Source organism: Meles meles, chromosome 2 (genome assembly GCF_922984935.1).
Source record: "Meles meles chromosome 2, mMelMel3.1 paternal haplotype, whole genome shotgun sequence".
NCBI lineage: Eukaryota > Metazoa > Chordata > Mammalia > Carnivora > Mustelidae > Meles > Meles meles.
The window spans coordinates 110,398,879-110,412,042 of NC_060067.1; the positions used below are offsets into that span (position 1 = coordinate 110,398,879).

Below are 13,164 nucleotides of genomic sequence, written 5' to 3' on the forward strand. Positions count from 1 at the left end.
ATTATAATCCCAAGAAGATGGATGAATAGCAGGAAAAAATATATGTATTATTTTAAAAGTTAACACCAAAAAATGAAAACTTAAATTTACTGACTTATTTTGGTGAAAAGTTGGCAGAATGATATAACTTGATGTTTTCGTCTAAATCTAAGAAACATCTGATATTAGATATTTACATTTAGAGTCCATATTGTTTTGAAATCTCCCAAACCGAAAAAAGCATCATCACCAATGTGTTGGTATTTCTTTTCCAAAACTATCCCAACAAGACTTTTTCCCCGTGAGCTTATTTTCTAAGGATAGACATTAAAGAAGCCCTCACTGTTAATTCCACAATCAGTACATAAGATGCTCCCCTAAATATTCAATCTTAAAATTAGCTCTCAAAAATATGGTTGCATCTCAAATGCTGCTGACAGACTCTGCTGAAACAAACACAGTACTGGAATCTTTTTTACTCAAATGGTCATGGAGTTTATTTGAGATTATGAAATCAGCCACCTATTCCCACCGCTGCCCTCTGAAATCCCCAACAAATGCAGCAAAGTTAATGACTACAGCGGGATAATCACTCAAACTTTTAATCTCCCTTTACACATTATATTAACATTCATATTGCAAGGCATTCCATTCACAAATATTACAGTTTGATAAAAAAACTTCACACACATACCCCCAAAGAGTCTATACCAGATTCAGTCACTTCACTAAATCATTAAAATAATAAAAGTAATGAAAACATTATCATAATTCTTTTAAAGCAATAAAGGTCTGAGGCACTCTGGGAAAGATGTTCTCATATTAACATGTCAGTGGTATCAAATTATCTTAAAGAAAGTTACCAGATACCCAGTAATCAAGTACGCTCCAATGACAGTAACTTCGACCTGATATGTGTTCACTGGATACACTCCCATTTGGACTGAATTACCGAAAGGAACACAGATACTGGGCAGCTGAGGTCATTTCTAAGGAGGTTCCTAACTACGTAAAGGTAAAGTGTGTTTTCAACACACCAAGGACAGCTGCACCTCTACTGCAAGGGAACAGTCCAGCCTCGAAAGAAGTTCCTTTTTCATCAGTACCAGGTTTACTAAATGTCAGAAGCTAACAGTCCACCAGACTTAACTCTGCTTGCTGCTAAAGAGATTTCAGAACTGTCTCTTCCCATCAACCTCCACAGTGCAACCTTCGCCCTTCTCTGAATATCTCCAAGGTGTGCCCTTGAAATAAAACAGAGGGGAAGAAAGGGAGCTTTCTCCCTCCCATTTCGACCAAACCGAGGTCTGAAATAGCAACATTTACAAAATTCTCATGCTCTGCAACAGACGGCTACCATTTGAAGCATGGCTATTTTTGCCATCAACTAGATTTTTAAAAAGCTGACAACCCTTTCCAAAGTGAATTTTGCCACATCCATTCACTGACAGAGCCCACATTGGAGAGAGAGTCTCACTGACTGAGTGCTTCCTTACACACAATTACAAGGGTAAATAATCAGCATGGGGAAGGAGGGAGGCCAATTCCCAACTGGGAAATAAATCACTGCAAACTATGGGTCCACTTATGACAGCATATAACCCTGTCAGAGCAGAATCGACACAAACCCAGGTCATATAGTGTTCGGTAATTACATACATGGAATTTAAAACATATACATATATATTTCCATACATATATAATAAAAAAAATCTGGAACAACATATGTTGCTAAAGTTTCAAGGATTCTCATTTTCCACATTCACCTGGAGAACAGCTGGCTCTTGCTGGCCCAGTTGTGGCAGTGATAAAAGCAACTAGAAGCAGGTTTAAGTAAAAAGTGCTCAAAGGCCAAGTGAGAAAACGGGGGTGTAGAGATTTCTGGAGGGACAGGGGAGCACTGAAAAGAGTTGAGAATGTCTCCTTTATTCTTCTCAGCTTTTCCAGACCCGAGACAAGTTCTGGAGGACACTCATCCAAAGGTGGAGTCCTTCTTTATCTACAGTCAAAACAAAACAAGTAATAAAAATTTTCCTCTTCCATTCTGTACTCTCTATAAAATGCATAGTACAGCCAGAAGGTGTTATCAAGATGTGCCATCTCAGGAGGAATTAAAACTGGGACATGAAGTGAGGCCGCGTGCTGTCGAGTCGCCGTGTCAGGATTTCACAGCCCGTGTCTGTGACCAGCAGGGTGTGCTCGAACTGAGCAGACCGCTTCCCGTCTCTTGTCACCGCGGTCCAGCCATCTGGCCAGGTTTCATCCTGCCATCCGCCTTAAACACACAAACAAGAACAGTTTAATTCTATCACTCAGTTTTCTCAACAAACTCTTGAGGTAAGTATATTTGCATGTACTCCCATATGCTGAGAGATCACAGAAACAATTAGAAAATTTACTCCTACTTACAAATGGTAGACAGCTACATGCAAAAGAATGAAACTGGACCATGTTCTTAACACCACACACAAAAATAAACTCAAAATGAATAAAAGACTTGAATGTGAGACCTGAAACCATGGAACTTCTTCAAGAAAACATAGGCAGTAATCTCTTAGACATCAGCCTCATCAACATATTTATGAACTGTATCCTCAGACAAGGGAAACAAAGGCAAAAATAAACTACAGTGGGGGGGGGGTGTCCCCATGTGGCTCAGTGGGGTAAGTGTCGACTCTTGGTTTTGGCTCAGGTCATGATCTCAGGGTCATGAGACTGGGTCCTGGCTTGGGCTCTGCGCTGAGCATGGAGTCTACTTGAGATTCTTTCTCCCTCTGCTCCTCTCCTTGCATCCCCCTCAAATGAACAGATAAATCTTTAAAAAAAAAAAAAAATTGGGGCTACACCAAAATAAAAAGCTTTTGCACAGCAAACAACATCATCAACAAAACAGAAAAGCAACCTACTGAATGGGACAAGGTATCCACAAATGATATATCCAATAAGGGGTTAATATCCAAAATACATAAAGATTTTATACACCAGGGGTGCCTGGGTGGCTCAGTCGCTCAGCACCTTCTTTTGCCTCAAGTCATGATCCCAGGGTCCTGGGATCAAGCCCCACACTGGGCTCCCTGCTTGGCGGGAAGCCCGCTTCTCCCTCTTCCACTCCTTCTGCTTGTGTTCCCTCTCTCTCTCTGTGTGTCAAATAAATAAATAAAATCTTAAAAAAAAAAAAAAAGAAAAGAATTTATACACTAAAACAACAAAACCCCCACACAAATAATCCAATTAAAAATGGGCAGAAGAAGGGCACCTGGGTGACTCAGTCAGTTGAGCATCTGCTTTCAGCTCAGGTCATGATTCTGGACTCCCCAGATCAAGCCCGACATCAGGCTCCCCGCTCAGTGAAGAATCTGTTTCTCCCTCTGAAGCTCCCCCACTCTCGTGCTCTATCTCCCTCTCATCACTTGGCATCAGGGAAATGTAAACCAAAACCACAATGAGATAACACCTCAGACCTGTCAGAATGGCTAAAATCAAAAAGGTAGTAACATGTGCTGGTGAGGAAACAGAGAAAAGGGAATCTTATGGACTGTTGGTAGGAATGCAAACTGGTGCAGACTCTGTGAAAACGTGTATAGAGTTTCCTCAAAAATTCAGAATTACATACAATCCAGTAATTTTACTACTAGGTATTTACCAAAGAAACAAAAACAGTAATTCGAAAAGACATATACACCCTTACGTTTATTGTAGCATTATTTACAATACCGAAGATAATGGAAGCAATTCAAGTATCTGCTGATAGATGAATGGAGAAGATACAGTATACATACACGATTGAATACTACACAGCCATAAAAAAGGATGAGATTGTGCCATTTGCTGCAATATGGGTAGACCTAGAGGGTATTATGCTACGTGAAATAAGTCAGACAATGGAAAAAAACCCTATGATTTCACTTATATGTGGAACCTAAAAAACAAAACAAACAACTTTTCAATCAAACAGACTCTTAAATACAAAGAACAAACTGGTGTTGCCAGAGGAGCGGTATGTGGCGGGAGAAAGGGGGGGGGGGTCAGGAAATAGATAATGGGAATTAAGGGGTACAAGCTTCCAGTTATAAAATAAGCAAATCACAGAGATGAAAAGTACTGCATGAGAAATACAGTCAATAATATTGTAATGCTATATGGTGATAGATGGTGACTATACTTACTTACCATGATGGGCACTGATACAGTACTGTCCAATCAGTATGTTTACCGCATGCCTGAAACTACCATAACATTGTATGTCAACTAGACTTCAGTAATAATAATGAAGATTCCTATTTATACTTCAACTGTTTTAGTCCTTCCAACTTGACTTTGGTCCTTAGTACAATGAAGTAATGATGGTATTTTAAATTTCCTTGGATATGTTATAATTTCAGGTTTTTTATACCTCCCAAATATCAAATCAAGATGGTATTTCCAAAATAAAGGCATTGGGTTTCATTTTAGAAAACACATTGATACCACTCATTATAGAACTATGAGTTAAAAACTGAATTAATGAACTTAGCTCTTTCCTGGTTTAACTTTGGCATCTGACTAAACTACAGCCAATGCATATTGTGAAGAATATAATCTTTTTATACTTCTATTATAGCACTTAATTCCTGATATTATTTTTAAATGGCAGGCACACAGATGGTGAGAACAGATTATACTGTGCAATTTCTGTGGACCACACACCCCTGTTAACCAGAAGACAGGGCTAAGAGATTGGTGAGGGAAGTTAAGAAATTACAGTGAAGCGAAAGAGGTTAGGGAGGGGCTAAGACTAGAGAAAGGAAACCAAGGGACAGTGAAAACAGCCCTAAGACAATGTAAGAATGGGGGGGGGGCGGAGAGAGAGAGAGAGAGAGAAAAAAGGAGAGTGGGGGAGAGAGGCGGAAGTAAAATGGGAAAGTTCTACAATTCTGGATATTGCTATGAAACTGTGTTTATGGAGACTTATTTTGTCTCCAAATTAGAGGTCAAAAAATCAATACATCCCTCATTCTGAGTAATCTTTATCAAAGATTAGGTCTCACTGACTCAGTAAAATCCCAGAACATAAACTCTGCAGTGAAGGAACCTACTTTTGCAATATTAAATCCCAGCCTAAAAAGTAAAAATATGAGGCAGCTTGAAGAAAGTTAACTCGTGCTTTGCCAAACATCTAAAGACAAGTGACTGGGTATTTTCTGATGTAATGAGTAACGTTTTCACCTTCTGATTTAAGATACAATACTTCTCTGACTTTATTGTGATTTGCTTAAAACAGGTTCTTTACACTAATGTCAAGTAAAACATGCCTGGATATTATCCTGAGAAAATACAAATTCCTCTTTGGATTTGAAACTTTCCACTCCAGAGGTACAATTTAACCTCACTGAGCTACACTGAAGTATATGCATTATAATTCGATAACTATCTGACCAGGCTCCTTGGAAAGTTATTTGCTTATACCTGGAAATACCACATTATGTCTCACCAACTAGGTGCCAGTTAACGAAAACAGCTGTATGATCAAAACACTTTCCTCTGAGCTCCTTGCCTTTGTCTAACGTACTTACTGCCCTTGCAATTGGTTCCATGTGATCAGAACTTCATTGTTATTCCATGAGGATGACAAAAACAATACCTTACATCTGTATAGCTCTCTAAGATACACAAGGTATTTTGTGCTACCATAAATCGTCTCAATTCTTAGAGCAGCCCTGGGGAGTTGGCAGGTTCAAGAATGTCATTTCCACTTTACAGAAAAGGCAGCAAAGTACCATGTTAAAAAGCAGCCTGTGAGCTGGATTCAGTGACTCACTCCTAAGTCACTGCAATCTGGCAGAAATAATGGGATGTAATTCCCAAGATCGGGTTATAAAAAAGACTGGAAGGATCCAGAAAGGAGGTATCCTTCAGTGAGGCCCCAGGACACACAGGCCCCACTACCACTGCCTCACTGCAACCCCTAATCCCAGCAGAGAACTGGCTGAGGAGAAAGATGAATGGAACACATGAGCCTCTGGGTGAGAAGGCCTAATCATGCCACTGGGTCTTCATCATGACCACAAGCCTGTCATGGGGACCAGTGACAGTGAAGGCACCGATCTGCCAGTACTAAGCTTGTCTGGGCTGTGCTTTCCTCAGACAGCCTGAGCACAGAACCTGAAGGGGCAGAACAGCTCCTGAGGTTAGCGTCAGACAAACTCTGTCACATAACTAGCTCAGTGACTTTAGACAAGGATCAGTCTGCTCTTCTACATAATGGGGACAGCACCTACCACACACGTTGTGGAGAATTAAACATATACCCATGTCTGCCTCAAAGTGAATGGCTCTACTTCTTCTTTCCTCCACCTGGACCCTCACCAAGGAAGCTCCGCACGGCAGAGACTCAGGACTGTCAACAACACCCCCCTTGATAGAGTCTTTCATTGAAAGGGCCTGGGATTCAAGTACTTGAGCATCTACTGAGAGCAGAATTAGCAGGCAGAAAGAATTGCTTTCTTGACAACCCTTACGAATCTCAGTTCTCTACGTGACATTGAATTGAGTTTGAGATGGGACAGGAAATGGAAATAAACCAGAAAGAAAATAAACAGAGCAGACTACTAATCTGATCATGAATAACCAAAAGTAAATAAAAATACAATTAAAAGACATTAAAGCATCCCTTTTTCTCACCTTCACAAATCATTGGCTCAATTGTAAATACGTGGCCCGCTTTCATCACTCCAACTGCTTTATTTTCTGAAATTAAAGAAAATAAAATTCTCAAAACATAGCAAAAAATCAACAGTGTGCTCCTGAACAGCTCATTGGTAAGAGTACACGTTGTGCGTGAATCTGAGAGTATTTTTCACGGCCATCATGAGAAACACAACTATGAATTCCAGTATCCAGACCTGCCATCCTCCAAAAAAGGCTAAAAGGTAATAATAAGGACAGACCTTTGGAGACAATGTCAGACAAAAATGGAGAACCAGGTTAAAGTTCAAATTCAAAACCAAGAACGGATGTGAGCATCAGCAAACGAGAGACTGCACTTGCTCTGCCTGACCACCAGATGGCAAAGGCACTGGCTTTCAGGCTGCTCTCACCACAGGGACTTCAGGAAAGGACACTTACAGAGATGCAATCTGGAGATTGCATCTACTCAACACCATTCTTCCTGGGTATGGTCTCATCTCACCCACATCTTTTTACCTGCACATCTTCCTTGTGAACAGCTACCATGCTGCTCCCCACTATCTTAGGTATTGCCAAAATACACTTACTGCAGATTTTAAAAACAGGAGTTTGTAAATGGTCATAAAATCTGAGAGGAAAAACTAATTTTGACTTTCTATTTCTAATCCCATGAACCTTCTTTCCCAGTGAGTGCAATTTACTACATATAAAGAACTGGTCATAATCCCTGGAGATATATATATATTTTTAATGTCAAGAGTGTCAATGTGGTGTCACAGAAAGGAAAAGGATAAAGGGCTCTGGGGCCGAGCTGTCCCACTGCAGCTGGTGCACCGAGCCAAGGAGTGTTTGCAAAGAGGCCAGTCAGAATGGTATCGGCTCTGAGTAAAAAAACGAGTCAATCTCAAAGACAAAGTATGTAACAAATCTTGATCATTTTTACATTGACCCAATGTTGAAATACTGCCACTGTGAATGCAACATATTAAATAAAATAGACCATTAAATTAGTTTCACCTTTTTCTTTTTACTTTTTTAATATGACCACAAGAAAGTTTTACATTACATATATGCCTCATATATATACATTATACTGCTTATAATACATTATGAGCAGACAGTGCTGATACAGAGAAATCTAGTTCCATTCCTGTTTCTGCCACTGACTCATTATTCTAGAAAAGTTACAACTCCCACTCAACTTGACTCATGGTTTCAGTTTCTCAACACACCTCATTCAGCAAATGTACCTTATCTGATTGACTATAGGACTGCAGATACTATACTAAGTACTTTTATAAAAATCTGCACCTGCTCTACCATCCACCTCAAAGAATTACTGTAAAATGCATTCTAACTGTAGGGTATTATCATCACTTCCCAACCATGATGACTTAAAGGACATAACTCTAAGCTAAGAAGGACTTCTCTTACATAGAAGAGGTGGAAGGAAGTTACACAAAATTTCCTAGTTTCACCTTCAGTGGGTTAGGAATATGGAATGACAAGCCAAAGCAGGGATCATTTACATTTCAAAAGGCCTCCTCTTTACAAAGACATTTTTCTTTTACACTTCCCTAAAGTGATCACAACCTATTCTAATTTATATAAACCCAATTTACACTGGACTTTTCATAAATGTCTCAAATTTATGAAACAAATACATGCCTGGTCCTTGCTTCTTTTTCCAGAATCATTTTTTTACTCCTAATTAAATGGTTTTATGTGCTTTATGGACACAATCATCACTGACCCATATACCCTTCTCCCATAAATCCTATCTTCTTCAGTCTCTCTTTATATAACCCATATCTAAACCTGAGTTTGTCAATTCACTAAGTAAAGGGACTTTTTCCACCCCCTCCCCTGCACACGCTCTTTTTACACACACATATACAAACATACGCCTGTATCACTGTAATCACACCAGCTACTTCCATTCTATTAATGGAATGCACATCGGACCACTACAGGGCCTCCCAGGAAGGAATTAAGTTAGTAACTTATTTTCTGTTGCTAATTTTTATTTCAAGCACAATTCACAGCTTAAATAAGAACTCTGTGGTCTGCTAGTAAATGTTTGTTGATATATATCAAATGCTGTGCTCTAAACTACTTCCCCAGCTTCTCCCGCTGAGAGACTTCTCACTCATTTCCCTTTTCTTCACAACTACTGACACCTAGGATTTTCCAGCTTCACACCTCAACTGCAGCAAGTGTGCATCGGGCTGGCTAGCCTGAGTTGCTCACACCTGCAATACGTTCTTGATACCACTGCCAAATCTGTCCTCCTGAAAAAGCACTTCACCTTGTCATTCTGCTCAAAAATGTTCCTGCAAATCCCTGCAAATGAAGTCAAATATCCTCAGTCTGGAACTGCCTACTGCTAGATTTTAACACAAAATACTCAGCCCCAGCTTATCTTGTCTCTATTCAGTCTCAACCTCAAGCATCCGCTCATGATACCTCTACCTGGAATGTTCTTCCTCATCTTCTCCACCGAACCAAAATTTCAATGGTTCTGTATTTCTCTCACAGGACCTGCCTCCAACTACTTCAGTCCTCACCAGGCAGCACAAAGTACAGAAATAAAGACTGCCTCTAGAAAGACAGAACCCAGGTACTAATCCTAGCCCTATAATTTATTTACTAGTCTGTGTGAACCTGAATAAAGTTACTTCTTTAAGCAAATAATCAACCTTTCTTTCTTTCTCTCCTTCTTTCTTTCTTTCTCTCTTCCTTCACAGTCTGCTCTTTAAAATAGGGCTAATGGTGCGCCTGGGTGGCTCAGTCAGTTAAGCATCTGACTCTTGATCTCAGCTCAGGTCTTGATTTCAGAGTCGTGAGTTTAAGTCTGTGGTAGGCTCCACACCCAGTGGAACTTTATAAATAAATAAATAAGGCTAAGAAATTATTCAGAGTGGCTAGATCAAATGAAATAATGTATATCATCATCCTCATCATGATCGTTCTAAAAGTTAACATTCAGTGCTCCCCACGTATTCTCTGTCTCACTCCTAGGAACCCTTCTCGGGGAGGTGCCATTCCCTATTGTTCAAGACGAGAAAACTGAAGCACAAGAAGCTGTGTGCAAGTGTCTACATAGCAATGACTCATACATACATATTAAAATTCCTTCTCAAAAAAAAATAAATAAATAAAAAATAAAATTCCTTCTCAGGTCACATAGTGTGGACAGTTTTCCTTTTTAGCACTAAATAGCAGACTTATTCCGCATACTCTGGCTCTCCAAGAGAAAAGGTTTCTAGAAGACATCAATTGTCCCACACTTCCTTTGTTAGTCTATCCAACAGCACTCAACTTGAGGAAAGGTACTCTGTTTATTCCCCTGTATTTATACCAACAAATAGTAGTATCTGACACACACTACGAAATCAAACCAAACCAAACCAGTTTCATTTAAGGAATCAGAATAATGATAGCTAGACCCATGGCAGAGGCTATTAGCTGTTCACCAAAACTAGTTCACTTTTCTTATGAGTACTCAGCTAGATTCCATTTCCCAGCCTCCTCCTCAGTTAGCGCAGGCTTGTGACTGCATTCCTGCCAGTGAGAAGTCAGTGTAAGAGATTTATGCCAATTCCAGGCTGGTTCATCAAAACCTTCCAAACATATCCCTTCTTCCAAACATACTCCCCGTCCTCTCCAGTATCTACAGATTAGAAGAGTAACCTGGAGTGACAAATAGAAGATAACAGGACCTGGATCACAGAGTAACTGCCCTGCCACCACCCCCAACAGTCAGCAAACACACGCTGGACTTTTACTGGAGCAAGCTACAAACGTGTGCTAGGTATGAGCAAGTATACATTTTGGCAGTCCATGTATAACAGCTTATAGGTAAGTCAGTACAAAATGACTGTTGAATGTCTAAATAAATATGAGTTGAATAAAAGGCGAGCAAAGACCAAGTGTTTGGAGAGTACTTACTGGCATAATGGGGTACATTGGGGGCTGTATGAAAAAGCTTGTGGATTCCATGCCCACAATAGCTTCGAACAACTGAAAACCCATTTGCTTGGGCATGCTTCTGAATAATGTTTCCCAACTCTCTGTATCGAACACCAGGTTTCACTGAAAGGAAAAAAGAAGAGTCATGACGAAGAGGAGTAATAACTAATATTTACTGAGCAACTACTATCTATGTGCCAGCAACCTTTCTAAATGCTTTACATGCCTCCACGTAAACAAATTATGTACAAAACTTTCAGATGAAGAAACCAAGGGACAGAGACTCTGTACCGCCAGTAAATGGTGAAGTTGAGATTCAAACCAGTAGCACCTGTCTGTACTCCATCCTTCGGTGTAGAAAAGGACATGGGTGCAATAGGAAGGGCTTGGGGAGACGTACCTTTTGTTTTCTTAATATACAAAAGAAGGGGAAACATGCATGTCTTCTTCTCTAAGGTCAAGTGTGCTACTCTTTTGAGAGAGAGAGATGGGGGTGCAGCAGAGGAGGTGGCACAGGAGATGGAGAATCTTAAAGCAGGCTCCACACCCAGTGCAGAGCCCAACACAGGGCTTGAGCCCATGACCCTGAGATCATGCTCCAGGATGAATTCGAGAGTTGGATGTTTAACTGACTGAGCCACCCAGGTGCCCCAAGTGTGCTAGTCTTTTAAAGTAGCAGAAGAGGTAAGAAAGGAGAGAGCACTGGGAGAAAAAGGAATGTCCAGAAAGTAACTTGACTTGTCCTCAGTTTCAGTCTGATCAATTTCTCAAAGAATTTCTTCCCATGGCTTCTTTATCCCCATAAAAGTGATCCTAAAATTATTCAGAGCTGCCTCTGAACTCGGAACACATTCCGACAGGTATGGTATAGAAAGACACTTCTTGGGCGCCTGCGTGGCTCAATCAGTGAAGTCTCTACCTCTGGTTCAGGCCATGATCCCAGGGTGCTGGGATAGAGCCCCATATCAGGCTCCTTGTTCAGCGGGGAGCCTGCTTCTCCCTCTGCCTCTGCCCCTCCCCACTCTCAAATATAATCTTTAAAAAAAAAGATAATTCCTACTACATATTCCTGCTCTGCTTAATTTTTATGACTTTTACCACTGTTTCAATCAAAATTTTAAAACAAACGAAGTGGTTTTCATTGCTGTTCTGGTTGCCCTTGCACTGAGACCCCAGGAACTGGGCCCTGTCAGACTCCTGAGGAACCTAGCCATGGTTCTGGGGGTCCTCAGACTCCATGCAGTCTCCTACTCTGCCTACCTGATTTGCAAGCTGAGGTTCAGGTACAATGTATCTCCTCCAGCCAAGGAAATCTCTGGGAAAATAGCTCTAGTAATCATTTCGGTTAATAGATACTTGATCTTAACTCTGTGTTCCAGCTGGACGTTTTTGTGGGGTGGGGAGGGCGGTATGTTAATAATTTTGAGGAACCATGCTGACTTTCATAATGATTTGCTTGCATTCCCATCTGAGACTTCCTATCAGTCCCAGTCGTGGGGGAGGGAAAGCAAAATTTTAACTCATTTTGCACAATATACAACAAAGCAAATCCCTGTTCAAAAATAATGAGCAAGTAAAAGAGAAGAGATTCCTCCCTAGTTCTCAAACCTGAGGCAGTTCTCACGCCAAGGATGCACCTCATTAAAATCCAGAGACGTTTCTGGCTGTCACAAGTAGGAGCGGCCGTGCAACTAGCGTCCGGCAGGTAAAGACCAGAAATGTGGCTAAGCATCCTATGATGCACAGGACAGGCCCCACAACAAAGAACTCTCAGACCCCAAATACCAGTAACGGAGAGGCTGAGAAGCCCTATCCTAGAAGGAGTATGTCAACACGAGTGAAGCTCTCTACTGTGCCGTATCACACTCAGCTGCCAAGTTAACAGAAAATAGGGGGCAAGAATGATACACATGGTATTAATAGCACTCTCCAGAGATCAGGCAACTTTTGTTCCTTCCTGGCTACTGTTATGAAGGCCTCGGTTTCTGATAGTTTCTTGGCAAGTTTCATTCCCAAGTGTTCATAAAGCAACACTTTTACTGTCCGGTTACTTAAATCAACTCACAGAAAAGCAAAAAGGACATAAACATTGAAGACATAATCTGGCAGAAACCTTAAAAGTTATTTTAAACTCCAACTTCCACAAAAGAGAAACTAAACACTAAAGAATATTAGTTTTTAAATAATCCACAATGAATAAGTAAAAAGAAATCTCATACACTCTCATACACAGACACCTGAGAATATCACGTTTTCATTTCTCATTCCTCCAAATTTATTAATAAAAATCTCATCATCTCCCATGAGTTAAAATAGACTCAAAACAATAACAAATTTATGTCATTAGAGATAACTATGTGTTTGCCAAAAAACCTGGTCATGTCCAATACTTTGTTGATGATGTATCAGGTTTATTGTGCAAGGGGTGGAGGGGGGTGAGGGGTGGTACAGATAATATACTAAACAATACAGCTAAAATGTTGTGGGTTTCAAATGAAAATGCTGTTTGCACGCAAACTGTCCTTTTAGTAACAGTCTGCTAGTATT

The 13,164-nt window shown here is 40.4% G+C and overlaps 1 protein-coding gene across 1 annotated transcript in view; it reads right to left on the reverse strand.

The window, feature by feature from the left end:
• Window positions 1-322: 322 nt before the first annotated feature.
• The window catches only part of METAP1 (methionyl aminopeptidase 1), a 67,319-nt gene continuing 54,477 nt past the window's right edge, over window positions 323-13,164 (reverse strand). Inside the window, exons 9-11 of the mRNA XM_045995074.1 lie at window positions 10,597-10,740; window positions 6,640-6,705; window positions 323-2,254 (exon numbers count right to left, since the gene is read on the reverse strand). Coding sequence (XP_045851030.1) covers window positions 2,091-2,254; window positions 6,640-6,705; window positions 10,597-10,740 — 374 coding nt within the window. The 3' untranslated portion in view covers window positions 323-2,090. The remainder of the gene's footprint in view (window positions 2,255-6,639; window positions 6,706-10,596; window positions 10,741-13,164) is intronic.